This window comes from Stegodyphus dumicola, chromosome X1, assembly GCF_044657685.1.
Source record: "Stegodyphus dumicola isolate Sdum_Otavi_A_Nest chromosome X1, ASM4465768v1".
In the NCBI taxonomy this organism is placed as follows: Eukaryota; Metazoa; Arthropoda; class Arachnida; order Araneae; family Eresidae; genus Stegodyphus; species Stegodyphus dumicola.
The window spans coordinates 17,181,325-17,199,547 of record NC_140780.1 but is presented as its reverse complement, the minus strand read 5'-3'; the positions used below and the strand labels follow the sequence as shown (position 1 = coordinate 17,199,547).

Sequence of the window (18,223 nt, the reverse complement as noted above, 5' to 3'; positions counted from 1 at the left end):
TTCAATTTATCCAGCTGATTGCAGTACAGATCCGCGTTGATGTTTTTCCCTGTTTCAGCAACTTGTAATACACTGGACTTTTCCTGTCCCACCACAAACAAAGCAGTACTTTTCGTTGATGGATACTTGGTTTTGGAACTGTTGCTGATGATGTTCCTGGTTTGCAGTAAGATTTTTTTCTTTTAATATTCTCGTAAAGAATCCACTTTTCATCTCCAGTAACCAGCCTGTCCAAAAACGGCTTCACATTGTGTCTAATCAGATGTGATGAACATATTCTTACACGATCAGACAAATTCTTTTCCGTTAATTCATGTGGAACCCAAACACTTTGCTTTAACACAAACCCAAGAGATTTAATGTGATCTCCAACAGTTGTATGATGAATGCCAAACTCTTCTGCAATTTCTCGACTTGTTAAATGTGGATTATTTTCCAACATGGATCGCAAAACATCATTATCGATCTTGGATGGTCGTCCAGATCGAACACTTTCTTTGAGGCTCAGGTCCCCGGAACGAAATTTGCTAAACCATCTTTGACAAGTACGAACATTTACAATATCTTTTCCAAATACCGCACATAAATTTTTACATGCAACAGATGCGTTGCTTCCTTTTTGGAATTCATATAAAATGCAGTGTCGTAAATGCACTTTATCTACCGACATGTTTTTCCCTTTAAATATTACAAGTAAATGATGAAGGGTAAAAAAAGGGCACCTTTTATATTATACAGCAGCTAAAAAAACAAAAAAAAATCCGATTGACTCACTAGCCAGATTTTTTTTTATTTACAAGAAAAATCACCTGCCTATTTAAAATACGACAGAACTTTTCCTCCAACCCGTTAGTAATATATATATTTTAACTATTTCAAACATATTCTTTTATAAATTTATATAGAGTGAAAAGGAAGTAAAGCAAGCAAACAACAATACAAAACATCTTATGAAATAACTTTAATTCTATTTGTGCACATACCTAGTTACAACTATAATTATTATTCCATATTGCTTTCTTCACGTATGAAATTTGTATCATCCCCTTTCGTTAGGGCTGATAAATACAGCAATCCCAGTTTCTCCTTTAGTTATTTCTTCAGTATCATGCTATCTTTATTATTTTTCCTGGATTTTGAATTGAATGTTCCAATTTGTGTATTTGACTATGTTATCAATAATGCTATCTGATATTTTTTTCTTGTTGTTCACAGAGAAATCAAATTTTTTAGGGTCTGGTAAAATCATAAAAATACCCTTTTTAATGGTTTTTTGCAAACTTATTAACCACTTTTTTCAATCCTTACTGATAAAAAACTTACATTGCCTTCATCACTTACATTGTCAATTTTTGTTTCATCATCAAAGTTTGAATCAATGTTATGATCTGAATAATTAATTGATCCTGTCCTCCACTTCATTATCTTTCTTACTAATTTCTTCCTCTGACATTTCCACTTCAAACAATGCTTTTATTTCTTCTGGAGAATTCTTTAGTATTTTTTCATCACGATTTAAAACCCGAAATTGGAAATATACACAAAATCAAAATTAGAAAAAGAGCAAATAATAAATGAAAACATGAAAAGAAAGATGTATTTCCCACGTGATGCATTCCAGATGCAAGCTTTTACTGTGGGGTGTATTCTGTTCACGATAATTTTGTGTGCACTGTATTCTGTTCTTCAGAGAGATTTGAATTGCAAACATTTTCAATCTCTGAAAATCAAATGAATGAAAGTGAGAATCTGTCTGTGTCACTCAGTAGGTTTCTGCTTTATCATTAAAGTTTTATCTCCAGCAAAGGTTAGCTGGGGATAAAATTTAAATGATGAAGCAGAGAAACAATTACTTCTGATACAGCTGTAGTGGTGTACAAAATACTCCAGTACAAGTAATTAAGGGTTAAAAAATTGGAAGATAAATAAATAAATAGATAAAAATTAGAGAAAGCACATGAAAGCAGTTAATTTCTTTTCAATACTTTTATATTGCATAATAAGAGTGATATAAAAGAAAATATTTGTAAAAAGCATATAAAGAGGTGCTTATTTTTTAATATTTTTATTTATGTCTTTTAGGAGTTTATTTAAAAAACTTTCGGATGTTTTAGTTTGATTGGAAGGTAAACAAGGTAGGGTAAAATGTCGAGTTAAAAAAATCGTTAGATTGGCATAGACTTTGAATTAATCTATTGACTGATTTCAAGGTGCTCAGACATACAGCTAGTCAAAACAGATATTCAGTGCAACAACAGCTAGTCAAGCTGTGCAACAAGTTTTCTAATGTTTTTTGAAAGAATAATTAAATATTTAACTTCAGTGAAATACTTTTCTTAATGCCACTTCTTACATTTAAACAAAATTCATTGAAATTTTTTTAATTAACTAAAATGTGAGATAAATAATTAATTACAACTTTTACTGTATAAACAAGAAAAGAATGATAAAAAAGATTAGGACACCTGAACATGTTTAAAAAAAATTAAAAAATTATGTTGTGCCTCCTTTTCTTTTTATGATGTCCCTGAATATTTGGTTTTGACAGAGATTTGCTTCTATTTTTCCCTTTTATGTGGTGAATTTTTTCCAAATTTATTTCTGATCAAAATTTTAAATGTATTCTTTCTTGGTAAGAATCCCAAATATGCTCAATAGGATTGAGGTCTGGTGCTGCACAGGCATTTTGTTTACATGCTGACAGCTATACAAAATTCAAAGTTTGCAGATATGAGCTTTATGCTGGGAGACAGCATTGTGCTCATAAAGTTTGTAATTTAACACTATATCTATTTTTTAGTGCTTTGTTATAATTTTTATTTTAAAATATTTAAATTTATCCATTTTGCCATTAACAGACTAGATTTCCATTGCCACTAGCAATTGTGCAGCCTCAGACTTTATAGCTACCTTCACTTGAGTTGATTCATAAGGATACCCTCAACATAAGTTTATCCTGATACTTATGCAGGTTGACCAGACTGCTACATTGCTAACTTGGCTAAAAAGCAACATCTATAAGGGTGCGAGTACAGCGGTTTAGTGGTAAAAATTAGTGAATATTGGTAATTGGACCCATTTTCGCATCTTGGCAAATGTGCTGGTTGCATGTCTTTTCATGGTTTTCCTCATCTATAAAATGAATATGAGTCAGCTCCCCTTAAAATGCCCTGCATGAAGTTCATGCCGTGCTGCTAATTCAAATAGTAGTCTTTATTTATACATCTATATAAAGACTGGAAGTCTAGGAAATTAACAAATATCCTGTTTAAACGTAGGTGCTAATATAGCATAATTTCTACTAGCATTTATTTCTGTCATATTTTCATTATGCATAGGGAATATATAAGGAATATTAGGCATGCAAATGGGAATAAAACAGAATTTCTAGTAATTACTTCATTACAGTGATGTCAACTTCATTCGTATATTTAAAAGACAAGAGACCTGTGCTGAAAAGGACATCAGAATTATCAGTAAAATATGAAAAAAACCATACCAATACCTTGCTCATATGGGTAGATTACATCATTAAGGAGTTTTTCTTCTATACTTGCCATGTGTCTTACGTAGAGAAAAAACATGGTAGCTGCTGATGTAGCTAGTCTGTTCAACAGCCAGAATTAGAACTTCTGCAAACTAATGGTATTTTGCAGCTTTAAGGATCTGCCAATAGGCGATATTCAATTATTCTAACATATCACCTGACTATCATTGACACAAATACAATTTCTTATAAGAAATAAGTTGAAGCAGATGGATGAATTTGAGATATGCCATTTATTCATAGATGTTTATGTAAGAAAGAACAGAATTTTAAAACCAAAGAAGTACAGTAAATGTGGATCTGTAATACTTAATATAATATCTTTATATAATAATAATATCTTTATATATATAATAATAATATCTTTATATAGTGTAGGTGTGTGTAAGATGAAAAATATTTAAATCGAGACAATAGCTGCTTAATTCCCCCCCTCTCTATTCTAAAAATAGTAATGCCATTTTCTGTACCGTGTCATTTCTAGATCAATCCATATCAGGTGACTTGCATAACGCTGATGACATAGCAGATTTGGAACTTAAAACTTTTTCTTAATTAGGCAGCCATATTGGATAACTGTGCACTTTTGCTTCTAGTTCTCTTACCGTTAAGATACTTGCGTGCTTCTTTTCTCCCTGTCACGATAGTATCAAAAATGTAAATGTTCTTTAATGCTGCATTCAAACTGTTTAAGCTGTTCAAACTGTTTAAGTGGTTTAAGCTGAGCTGTGTTGCAAGGTAACCAGACCGTGCTACGTCACAAAAGCTTGTTTAGGGGCTTTGTCATGAAGTTTGAAGTGTCCAACTTTATGCCAACTTGATATGAGAGTCGACCATACAGAGCGAACGTGCAAAATTTAAACGGAAAAACAGAGCGGGAAAGCTGTAGACACAATCCTCACATGTGCAAATTTAGCTTCTCTAATTGGCTTTGCCTTATACCCTGCCAATGCCAATGATTTAAAAATTTCGGAGTGCCTATGGTTCAAAACCATTTACCTCCACATCAGAGTTACTAAAAGCGAGCAGAAATTGAAAAAATTTGGCATAAGTGATTTACTTGATGCTCAATAGAGGGAGCCACAGGCTCGAGAAAGTTTAGGGATAGAGATGAGAATATAAAAACTTAAGTATTATAATTTTTTTTATAAGTTTTTAGGTTTTTAAAATTTTTTTGTATTTTATATTTTATATTTTATACTTTTTTTGGTTTTTTAAAATTTTTTATACACAGTACAAACACTAAAGCAAAAAGCGGATAGGAAAGAGTTTACGATTAATAGGCTCATTGGCATGTGGCTTGTGTTGGAGAGTGCAAATAATTAATGGGATCGCGATGAAAATATTCTTAGGCAGATTTAAAATCTGCGGGAGATGTGATTCTTAAGTAAACAAATTGATAACTTTGCTTGAAGATCTTGATTGCAGTAGAAAAAGATGGAATAAGCAATTATATGGTGGCAGCTCGCTGAAGAGACGTCCTTCCTTCATGGCGCGGGGGCTGGAACTGATGTTGAGAGGGCGTGTCTTGCCCTTTTAGATGGCGGATAGATGCCGAACTCTCGGCCAATCACGGCTCTCGGTCTCTTCTGTGAGCGCCTTATACCCTGTCTCACAGGTGCAAATGGAACTCCTGCATTTTATGCCTTATTACTAAGCCTTTATGACATTTGTACTATTGTCTGAATCATCGTAATATTCTAGAACAGAGTGCCAAGTGAATCATGGCAGAAAATATCATTTGGGCTGATCTTTAGAATATGGTAACTGGTAGTTGGACGACATTTTGGAGGCGATAAAGGTTACTACCTGGGACTTTGGTAATAATGTGAGCAGTACTCAGTTCCGATTACGCATTATTTTGTGTGAGGGAAATGAGAGATCATGGGATATGTCATGTGATATTAATGGACAAATTATGGTTCTTTAATCGGAAAAGGGGGGAAATCGGGAAAAAATCTGGAAATTTTGTATTTGGCTTTATTCTGTGTTGTGTGAAACAGTGTTCGTTAATTTTTGGATCCCATGGCCCTAACTAAAGTGAATTCGAAATGGGTATTTAGTGGGATTCAAAGGGGTAGTAATAATTGTTTCTTTAAGGTTGTGCGAGATAGAAGTAAAGATGTTTTATTAAGTTATATATTTTACCTGGTACCTTGGTGTGAACTATAAGTATGATTTTAAAGATCCTGAAACAGAAATAAGAAAAGTTTATCGGACACGTAATCAAGATTCTGAAGAAGAATAGGTAAGTAAGTATTTTTAATTATTTGAGGATATTATTTTTATGCATTGTTCTAAATGTAAGTTGGAAGTAAAGTAATTTGTGTAAACGTGCATGGAAATAATTTAAATATTTGACACTTAAGTATTTGTAACCATTTGTAATGAAGTAAAGGTATGAATTAGTTAGTGACGTTTGTAATATAATAGATAATGTAGAGGTAAAAGTTTTTGGATATTTTATTTATTTTATACGGGGAAATGTTCATATTTGGAAAGGGTATATACTTTTTCGCAATCAGGTAATTTCATATATGTTCTTTTTACCGGGTTTGAAGATTCAGAAAATTATTATGCATTTTCGTGAAATTTTTCTAATTTATGAGAAAAAAGCAGTATACATGGATATAGTGAAGAGTGTGCGCAATGCCATTTTTGTGCAATTCTGGGATGTTTTTTTAAGTAAAAATAAGTCGATGTGGACATGGTTTAGTGATATTTTAATTAAATGATACAGTCAAAAGTCTTTAATCCGGACTTGTCGGGACTTTGGCGATTCCGGATTATCGATATTTCCGGATTATAGATCATCAGTTTAAATCTGGTAAAATGGCATGCAGAAATTATAAAATTAAAAATATGAAACCGTAATTTATAAAATAATGAGCAATTATGATCTAAAGGGTATCAAAATTTACCAAAAAAAGAAGCCTAATACTTATTTGTTTACTTTATTAAACATTTCTTTCAACGCGCGGATGCGTACAGCATATCTTACGCATAGCCGAAATTAGAAAATTGCAACCAGAAAACTATTTGATTTGTATTCGTGATATTTATAATGACGAGGAATTTGATTTAAATCATATCAAAGACAGAGTACATCGAAATTAAATACTACATTTAGTAAGGAGTTATAAGCCGAATAAAATAAAAACATCTGCCCTGAAGATAACGATAGTGTTGACAAATCAACTTCCAGTTAATTGCGCGCCGCGATGTACCCCCCTCCCCCCGCGCAGAGCAGCGTGAAATTGACAAAATGATTTCGGAACGGTTAGATAAACAAAGAATATGCCTTTATCCATTTTTTGTAGCAATTCGTTTTTTGTTTGATGGACATTGAAACATACTTTCGTTTTCTAGATCCTTTGGGAGCTCCAGAATCGGAAATTCTATTTGACATAATCGAAAGTTCAAGCTTACTTTTAGAAAATTGCTCTTACAGTCTGCAAAAAATAATAAGCCGGATCCAATTCGAAGATTAAGGAACAACGCAATCATCAACATTAACTGAAATAGATAATTAGATAATTTTAGCTTATACCGTCCATTATATATTAAACGCGCACGCGAAAACGTATTCTGCACTTGCGCAGACGCATATGCACAGTCGTAAATGTCTTGCGCGCATGAGTAAAACACCTATGCGCATGCGTCAATGCGGCGCATGCGCAGAAAGATTTTAGCTTTGAGGTCCAGATTATGGGTGTCCGAATTAACGACTTTTGACTGTAGTTATTTTGTGAATTTTATGTTTGTAGGAATTTGGTATACGTTTAAGTTGAAGTAAACGTGCATGGAAATAATTTAAATATTTGACACTAAGTATTTGTAATGCTTGCGGTATGAATTCGTTGGTGACGTGTGTAATATAATAGATGATTTAGAGGTAAAAGTTTTTGGATATTTTATTTATTTTATATGTGGAAATGTTCATATTTGGAAAGGGTATAAACTTTTTCGTGATCAGGTAATTTCATATATGTTCTTTTTACCGGGTTTAAAGATTCAGAAAATTGTCATGTATTTTCGTGAAATTTTTCTAATTTATGAGAAAAAAGCAGTGTACATGGATATAGTGAAGAGTGTGCGCAATGCCATTTTTGTGGAATTCTGGGATGTTTTTTTAAGGAAAAATAAGTTGACGTGTACATGGTTTATGTGTATGTGTTATTTTGAAAAACACGTAAGGAGTGTGATATTGTGCACTTTTCCCAATTTTGCAGTGAATATTTGTTATGATTAAGCAGTTTTGTTAGATAAAATTTCTAGCATAAGTGTAATTCGGCTAGTAGATTGTTGGAAGAAGTGTTCAGTAGATAAAAAGAAAAGAAACATGTCTTTTCTTCGTGAAGACAAAATGGCGGCGGGAAAAAAAAATAGAGGGTTGCTGTAGGAGAGTTGGTCGCCAAATTTTCGCCAAAAAATCGCCAAGTTACCATAATGTAAAGATCAACCATCATTTGAAATTAAGAAAATATCATTTGAAATTAATCTTCCTTGGCTTCCGTGGCAGAAAATATCATTTGAAATTAATCTTCCTTGGCTACCAAGTTTGTTTTTCAGTATGGATCAACAGTCTATGCCAGGGGTCGGCAACCTTTTGAGTCGGAAGAGTCAAAAATTACAATTTACAAAATTTCAAAGTGTTTAAAGAGCCAGCAAATTTTTTCATGGCAACAATAAATAGTACTCACATAAATAATGTTTTTCGATAAACAAAAGGTAATCTGTTTATTCATAAGGAAAAAATATCTATTTATTCATAAGAAAAATATCTATCTATTCATATATAAATAGTGTTTTTCACAACAAATTAGATAATACATACATATATATATATATATGGCATTATTAGATAATTACTTATTATTTAAGTAAGAAATTAAAACAATTAAACATTTACTTACAACATTAACTTGTACTTCAATAAAAAAAACAATTGAGCAAACAAATTCAATGGGAGCGTTGGCTTTGCATGGTTTTAGAAGGTTTGGACAAATTTGGCTCATAACTGGTTGTTTTAAGTTTCAAACACGACTCTACATTTTTATTTGTTAGTTGGCTTCTTACTGTACTTTTAATCATATTCATGCAAGAGAACGCTTGCTCGCTAGAATGTGTCGATCCGAAGATAGTCAGCACTCCAAATGCCAACTTCTTCACCTCACTGTAGCAATCTGAAGACTATTCCATGAATCGAATATAAGTGCCTCAACTCGCAGCATTTCTTTTATAGCTGTCCACTTTTGTTGCATTACGTACATTCATTTCTGGACCTCCAACTCTTCCAACTTGCTTTTCAACTCTGTAAATTTTCCACTCCACAAAGCTTTACTTTTTAAATCGATCAATTGCATTTCTAGCGATTCAGTATCAATTCCAAATGGCTCAGTGTTTTGCATTACTATTTGTGTTGAGAGGGTTTACTATGAATGCTAGAGTGGTTTTGTTGGTTTTGAATTACTCAAATCATCTTTAATTTTTTTGTAACTGTGCTGAAGTAATTCGTGTCAACAGTTGCAATGGTTTTATCGCGATATTGCTTTAGAAATTGAAAATGAAGTAATTTATCGCTCTGAATATCTTCTGCAAAAAGAATTAATTTTTCTTCAAAACAAACCACTTCTTCTTCTAAAACATAGGCTGGATTTCTCTTTCCTTGCAGTTTTAGATTCAGCTCATATAATTTCACTGTGACATCCACCATAAAGTAAAATTTTTGCAACCGTTTGTCGCTCTAATTCAAGGTGATTAATGCCTTTTTCATTTAGGAATGTATTTATTTCATTCAAGCACAAAGCAGAAAGTTTCAACACCTTTCATTTGGAAAGCCATTGCACTTTATTGTGAAGAAGGAGGTCGGAATACTGAGTCTCCATTTTGTTTAAGAATTCTTTAAACTGATGATGGCACAGTGCTTTTGACAAAATGCTGATAACAATCTTGATTACCAAATTCATAACCTCAACTATTTCGACCGGAAATGTTGGGGCACAAAGCGCTTCTTGGTGCAGTGAAACGTATTTTTTCCTGTCATACTTCTGGCTCCATCAGTTGCTGTTGAAACCATTTTATTTAAATCGATCTTATTGATTTCAAGGCATTTTTGCACGGCATTCGCTATGTCTTCTCCTCTATTTTGTCCCGAGAGCGGTATCAATCCTTTAAGTTCTTCTTTTGGATCTCGGGAAGACACGTACCTGACAAAAAGGGCAACTTAAGCCGTGTCTTTTATGTCGCAAGTCTCATCTATAGCAGATGATAAAGCAGAAGAAAGCTGAATATCTTCCACCTGCAAATATGTTACATTTGAAGACAATTTAGCTTTTCTATTTTGTTTTAGCAGACAGTGGCAAATCTTTGATTTTTTTCAAGATTTCTGGTTTGTTTTTGAAATTGCAAAACAGTTCTTCAACTGCACGTATGAAGCAATCTTTGACATACTCACCATCTGTGAATGGTTTGCCTTTTTTTGCAATTTCTAATGATACCGCGAAGCTTGCCAGATTAACATTACTTGTAGATTGCATCCAGTTACTTAACATCGAATTTGATTGCTGTTTTTGTTTTTGGAGCTTTCGACAGCTTTCTTTCGTTCTTCACCGGCTGGATATTTTCTAGCAAACTGAGTATGTTTTTTACTGAAGTGTCTCTCTAAATATGATTTCTTATTGTGTGCGAGTTTTTCAAGGCCAATGAGACAAGTCTCAAGGCATATGAAATTGTATATGAAAGCGAACGACTGCGTCCAATCCCAGTTGAATTCTCGATGCTCTTCATATTGTTTTTCTCTTCTTCTAAAAAATATCTCTGCTTTTTTTTCTCTGTTTCTCTGTTTTTTGATAAAATAGATAATAATTGAGTATGGAACTAAAGAGCCGCAGCTTCACATCCAAAGGGCCGCATGTGGCTCGCGAGTAGCAGGTTGCCGTCTTTTGGTCTATGCCATCAATATTTCTACATCATTACAAAGAGTGTCTGCTTTACTACATATACATTGATGTAAGAAATAAAGAGAATTTTCATATTTTATCTACAATCTCCAGAACTACTGGACAGATTTTAATAAAATTTGGTGTGAACATAGGTTGATATAATACAAACAAAATAAACATTCAACAGGTATAATAGACACACATGTTTGTGTGTAACACTCATGGCAGTCTGAAGGACTGAAACAGCAGTTGCAGAAGACACAAAAGAAACGGGTTAATAGGGGGTATGGTCCCCTCTTACAGCCATACAGCCCTCGCAGCGTGATGTCATACTGGAAATAAAGCAGTTTATTAGTGCCTGTGGCAATTGGTCCCACTCATTCAGCAACGCTGTTTTCAGTTCCTGGATGGTTCTTGAAGGGGAGTTGCGAGTTGCAATTGCCCTCCCCAGTGTCCCAGACATGCTCTATAGGGTTGAGGTCTGGAGACCTGGCTGGTTAATCCATCTGGCGAATATCCTCACTCTCGAGAAATTCGTCAACCAGAAGAGCTGTATGTGGCCTCGCGTTATCATTCTGCAAGATGAACTCGGAGGCCTACTGCACTCTGGAAAAGGCGAACATAGGGCTCCAAGACCTCATCCGTATACCTCACACAAGCCACAGAGCCTCTGTCAAAGACATGGAAAGGTGTGCTGCCATCCAACACGATGCCTGCCCAGACCATTACACTGCCACAATTGTTGATTTCGCAGACATTGGAGGGTAGGTAGCAGGTCCCTGGTGATAATCGGTGTTTAGGCTAAAACGGAACTCGTCGGTGAACAGAGCGGTCGTCCATTGCTCTATACTCCAATCACTATGCTGCCTGCACCATGCTAATCTGACTCTCCTGTCTATAGATGTGAGTGGGATGCAAACAGCCGGTCTTCTGGCAAACAACCCTCTCTCATTCGGTCTTTTGGAAATCAGCCTTGTTACATGGGTTCCTGAGGCTGCATACAGGTCCCAAGAGAGCTGAGAAGCTGTAGCCCCTCTGTTACACCTCGCTAAAATGGACAAATAGCGATCATCTCTGGTCGTCATGGCTCTTGGACAACCTTGCCAGGCTTTCTCTCGATGGATCCAGTATCCTGGAACTGTTTCCATAGGTTACACAAGGTGCTGGGCGTTAAATTAAACTCTCTGCATATCTGGTCTTGCAGTTGGCCTGCCTCTAGCCTCCCCACAATTCGCCATTTCATTCCATCATCTAAACGTTGATGGTTACTCATTTTTACTGTTCCGATGTGAATTTAACCAATTGCTGCAAGATAACACCAAGAAATTTGCCGAGGTGTGCTAGCGAACGCAGTTCGTCTTACCCTCCACACGCTTATAAAGCCTGTTTTTCTTCTAGCTTCGCCTACACACCACGTGTACACTTACAAAATTGCCATACACAATTTGCATTTTTATCTAAAAGCAGTGGGTTTTCCTAAAGTTCAGTTCTTTTCATGCAATCCGATGAAATATGCAAATTTTCTTAATTTATTTCATCAGTGTACATGTGTAATATCACAAAATGTTTTCTTTAAAAATAAAATTATTCTGAGTATTTTCATGCAGTATGCTGCTGAAAATTTATCAGTATAGACAAATATTAATAAACAATTTAGACCCAGTTTTACACAAAGACCCAAAAGAAGTGTAATTCAGAAAAAAGAAAGAAAGTGAAAAGAAAAAGAAGTGTGTCAATAAATTTAAAAAAAAAAAAAAAAAAACCTATAAATATGTAAAATAAGAATTGTAAAAATGTGAAACTAAAAGCTAAAAATTACAAAAGCTAGTAAAAATATAAATGAACTCGATCAAATCTGTTATAAAGTTATCAAGAGTAGGATACATCAGACTCAGTTGCAATGCCATACCACTTGAAAAATACTGTGCTTCTGTATCCACAATTGGTTGAAGAACCATTGTGATGTATTTAATTATAGCAGTTCATCTGAAAATTTTGAAGTCCTCCTCAATGCAATGTAAGTTTAAATTATAAATCCACTAAAACAGTTGGAAGTACTTAGACAATTTTAACTGAAATTAGAACTGAAAAAATAACAAAACTTGCTCATTATTCGTAGAGTTAAGCAGTTGAAGATGTAGACATATTTCATATGAAAAAATTCCAATTTCTGTGGGAATATGAAAAAAAGTTATTTTTATTGCAGTTGACCATAGCAGAGTACGTTTACAAAGAGGTGACAAAGATTATATCAATGCAAGCCTTGTCAGTGTTCCATCAGCTGATAGGTCATATATTTTAACTCAAGTAAGTAACTAGATACAGTAATGAATTAGTAAAATTTTTCATTGTATTCATAGTTATTGTTCATATTGAAAGTTAAGTAAAATTTTTGTATTGTATGTCATATTTAGTAATGTATTCCCCCTTTCAGTTTGCATTTATCTTTTATATCGAGATACTTCTCTGAAACATGCATGATTTTTGCTTTGTTTTAAGCAGTGAAATATGTGTAATTTATTTTGTTACTGGGGGCTTGGTGAAAGTAAAGGCTCTGGATATTAACAAAAATAAATAAATTATATACGTTTGACTATTCATGGTAGAAGTGTTAATTAAAAAAAATAATAAAAATTAACAATTTTCATTATGTACTTGTAGCATTTAATATGGCATTTATTAAATAATTTTTAAATAGAGAATAATCGCTTATGTTTTCTTTCATGGCTTAAACGTTTTGGAGTCCTATTTGTAAGTGTGATTTAGATTAACAAAGCATATAGGTTTTCCAGGAAGCAACTATTTCCTTTGGCATATGGCTTAGGTCCTATCACTTAAAAGTACATGGTTGGCTGTTTTGTATAATATGTAACTTTGAGGAAGTTTCATGAAGAAATTTTTTATTCATTTTGTGTGGGTTAAAATAAATTTAACTATAGAAAGTCCATTGCTACATATGAAATGAGAAGTGTTATTTGCTTTCATGTGTGGCAGACCGTGGACTGAAGCTGATGTATGGCTCGGTGTTGTTCCGTGCTTACTAGGGTGACAACGATGCTCTGTGGTAATGGCATGACTTCATATAAAGAATGGTAACTGACTTGTGATTTGTTCAGCTTGTGTGTTACTCCCTCCATATAGAACTAAAAGCAAATTTATTATTATACTCTGTTATTGTATTAATAAAAGTTTCTCATGATTTATATATACATATACATATATATATAAATCATGAGAAACTCTGTTATTAATACAGTAACATGAATTAACAATATTGAATGCATAAGTAAGATAAGAAAGTTATTGTCTTCATATATGAGTATCTTGCAAGCTATAAGAGTCTCTCTAGTTGTGAATGTAGGAGCATTCTAAATTCTTGCCTTGTCTGAAATAGTTTGCAGACTGAATTAGTCACGTCCTCTTAATTTTTCGGTCAAGTTTTACTTCCTCTGATTTATAATAGTTGAAACAACATCAGAGGAGAAAATGTATCATTAATCCATAAGCCTTCCTGAAATTGAGAAGTTCCCATGACAGACAGATTTCAGATCGCTAAAACCCCTTGATATTGGCCATGAAGTTATGATTCTTGAAATACTACTGTTTCTGTAATGTCAGGACTGGTCGCCTCACACCTTGTAACAGCTCGAACACTTATCTGTGAGGGGGCTGCACACATAAATTTCCTATCTTTAAGTGGTCTGCCATATACTCCTCCTCCAGTATCATTGTGATAATATGCAAAAATCAGCGAAATGCACACCGCTCGTAATGAGTTTGATGAATATTTGGTTTGCAGTGATTCACAGATGCAGGTTGTACAGTATCAGGATAAACATATATCCATGTTTGTATTAGATATAAGTGCTAGTTTCACACGGTAGTTGAGACAGAAACTGTTTCTTTTTTGTGAAATGGATGATTTAAAAACCTTTGAGCACTTTAAAAGGGTCATAGTAATGTGATAGTAGTTTTTGTCGTACTGCATGATGTCGCGCACATACGAACACATTTTAAAATCTTTGTGAATAAACACTGCTTTTGTTGTGTGTGATTTAGTTGGTTTTGGTTTAAGCTGCTGCATGCAGTTTCAAAGTTTGATATATTCAACAGGATAAATTGTACCATTCAATATGTCGAAAAAAATCACCCGGAAATTTAATTGTTGTTCCACACACAATTTCAGCGGGAATGCAGCCGGTACTTTCTTTGAGAGCTGTTCGCCCAAGCAGGACAGTTGGTAAAATTTCCATCCACTTTTGAGTTTTATGACACATTAATGCAGATTTTAAAGGACACTAAAATTCCTCTATTAAGCCATTGCTTTGATGATAATAAGCAGTTGTGCATATTTGTTGCATGCATAGGGCTTTTGTTGGAGCTTATAAATAAGACTCGAATTGATGACCTTGAGTGGTTGTAATAGTTTCTTAACCACCTAAATGTCGAAGAACTTCAAGCTATAAATCAGTGTGCCCCTTTGTCTTGACACGAGCATGCACCTCCTCCTCCCGCACACCTGGGGAAAACTGCAGAACTATGTCACTTGCATCATCCATGGCACCTTGCTCCACAAGTATTCAATGGACCGAACTAGCTACTCCTAGTGAACGGAGCAGCCCACCAGTGCAGCAATCAATCACATCAACGCAGTGGGCTCAAAACACGGCAACAAGTCATCCCTAATCGTTAGTATACAGATGCTGGACAAGGATATGCGATGTTGGCGGAGCCACTCAACACTGGTAGAAGTTGAGAATTTGAATTCTTGAACCTCTTGCGTAGGGGCTCTTTTGTACAGGTGGTAGAGAATTCCTCTCTCATGTCCCAGCCTCAGGTTCTGTACTACGCTTCTGTTTCGGCCCATAGATCTGAGCACGAGCAAAGCCTATGCAAAAGCACAAAAACATAGAACAAGTTAGGGCCACAAATAACCTCAGCCCACAGCCGCCACACTGCTTCAAATTGAGATCTGTCAGAATTTATCAGTGATGTTTTGGGATCAGAAGTAAATCAAAAGTCAGATAGTGTAATAGAAAGTTAGTGAAAGAAATTGGTTCAACTCTGTTGGTAATGGACAAACATGCATGATGAAAATTCATTGGATTACGTATTGTATCAATAACGTATCAAATCTGTGATTTTGATATATCAAGAAAGATGTACTACATAACACATGAAATGAACAGCACATTCTTTGTAATCATATTCATAGTCACAGTTTTTTTTTTCCCTTCTCATATATTTCCTGCATTACGTCATAAAATCATCATGTTGCCATGTAAGATTGTAACAAAATTTGTATTGAGTTGGTTAAATGTAATTCAGTAAACAACCAAAAGCAGGAGAATGCACCCTTTTATGGCACAATATGAAGTTTTTAGTGATGATTTACTTTTTTAATTTCAATGGACTATGCCAATTGGAAATTCAACTTATGATATTGTTTCTCCATATCAATGTGATTTTTTTTTAGCTAATTATAGTGCAAGATACATGTTAAATTATTTTCAGTTTCAAGCTAAATAAAATATTAGATTAAGTATTAAAATACTTAGTAGACAGCCCTTAAATCTGAAAAGCTTTGAATCATGAGGTCTCAATTTAATATATACATATGTAATAGTTGTAATTTTGGCGGAAGATGAAAACAATTCACTTTTAATCACAGCCAATGCCAATGATTTAAAAATTTCGGAGTTCCTATGGTTCAAAACCATCTACCTCCACATCAGAATTACTAAAAGCGAGCATAAATAAGAAAAATTTGGCATAAGTGATTTACTTGATGCACACTAGAGGGAGCCACAGGCTCGAGAAAGTTTAGGGATAGAGATGAGAAAATAAAAACTTAAGTTTCATAATTTTTTTATAAGTTTTTAGGTTTTTAAAATTTTTTTGTATTTTATATTTTATAATTTTTTTGGTTTTTTATAATTTTTTATACACAGTACAAACACTAAAGCAAAAAGTGGATAGGAAAGATTTTACGATTAATAGGCTCATTGGCATGTGGCTTGTGTTGGGGAGTGCAAATAATTATTGAGATCGCGATGAAAATATTCATAGGCAGATTTGAAATCTGCGGGAGATGTGATTCTTAAGTAAACAGATTGATAACTTTGCTTGAAGATCTTGATAGTAGTAGCAGAGGATGAAATAAGCAATTATATGGCAGCTCGCTGAAGAGACGTCCTTCCTTCATGGCGCGGGAGCTGGAACTGATGTTGAGAGGGCGTGTCTTGCCCTTTTGGATGGAGGGTAGATGCCGAACTCTCGGCCAATCACGGCTCTTGGTCTCTTCTGTGAGCTGCGAATAGCAGGATCGTATGCTGGAATCTGCTGAAGTGCTCAGTTATCAATCTGTTCAATTTTGAGGAATAAATTTTGACTAAGCTTTTTAATATGATAATCTACAGGTTTAATATTTAGGTCCGAATGAATCACATCTGTACGGACGTACCAGGCTGCATTCAGGGCCATACGTAAGGTTTTACTTTGAAAAGATTGAAGTTTTTTTTTTAATCACAGCTGGAAAAACTGCTGTGTAGATGGTTGGACATTATTGCGTAATAGATGATCGGATGAATTTTTAGAAGCACGACCAGCTGGATAGTTAAACCTCATTTATTCTTTAATGACCTATTTCTTAATACATATCTATAGAAGATTAGGGGTGCTAAACATGCCCGTAATTTTAAATACGTAATTACATTTTAATTAATGGCGAATAGTTAGCAGTCTCAGCAACAAGCTGTGAGCAAACACGCAAAGAGGTGAAAGAGAGAGAAACTATGCAGTTATTAGCTATTTATACAAGATAGGTGCCACAAAGTACAACTAGTCTGTGATTGGTTAAATTTTGGGTTTCAGTTCCATTTACATCATTAGAATAAGATTTTCTGGAAATGACACAGTGCAAAGAAAGGTTACTATTTTTAGAATTGAGAAGGGAAATTTACGTTTCTAATTTAATCTTTATATATATATATATATATATATTCAAAATTAAGTTTGTGCTGTATTCTGCAAAATTAATTAAATAATCATGAGATAGTAAATAAATCAAAATTGGTGGCCAGCTATCTAACGGGAAGAATATTAATCAAAACTGAAGTGAAAACAAAGCAACTCAATAGAATAACGTAACAATATAATAAAGCAAGTGGTAGAAAATTCTTTGGTGCTTTTCAAGAAGTAGGCAAAAAAATTTCAACAGATGCATGTTTCTGAGTTATATCTAGATGATTGATTATAAAAACATATTAAGAGATCATACAAAAGTGAGTGTAAAATTTAAAAAAAAAATTAAATGTGAGGTCATTAAAATTTTTAAGGAATACTTTAAAAATTAATTAAAAATTTTTTAACTAATCATTGAGATATAATCTGCTCTGATGTGACCATAAACAAATAATACTGTGTAAAAGTGAAATGGTATAAAATAAAAATTTTCAAAATTAGAAACCAGTTGGTCAGTTTAAAACCAAAATTTAGCAATAAATAACAATATTTGCTAAATTAATGTTCTTCAAAACTTCTAAATAACTGTCACAAGTTAAAAGCAATTACATTTTTTGATGTCAAGAATTAAAGAAACAAAACCAAGTTAATTTTGTTGAAAATGGGAGATTGTTACAGGGCTCATTCTTCCTTAAGAGTACTTAAAAAGTCCTAAGTGTTTTTTTTGAAAAGATTTTTTAGTCCTTAATATCAGCCCAATGTGGCAAAA

At 33.8% G+C, this 18,223-nt stretch overlaps 1 protein-coding gene across 4 annotated transcripts in view; it reads left to right on the top strand.

Annotated features, from left to right (window-relative positions):
• The window catches only part of LOC118183393 (tyrosine-protein phosphatase non-receptor type 1-like), a 103,671-nt gene that overhangs the window by 20,971 nt on the left and 64,477 nt on the right, over positions 1 to 18,223 (top strand). For 2 of the 4 annotated variants that reach the window (XM_035352908.2, XM_035352907.2), the window contains exon 3: positions 12,698 to 12,798. The exons of the other annotated variants lie outside the window; for them this stretch is intronic. In XM_035352908.2, coding sequence (XP_035208799.1) covers positions 12,698 to 12,798 — 101 coding nt within the window. The remainder of the gene's footprint in view (positions 1 to 12,697; positions 12,799 to 18,223) is intronic. 4 annotated transcript variants of the gene reach the window in all.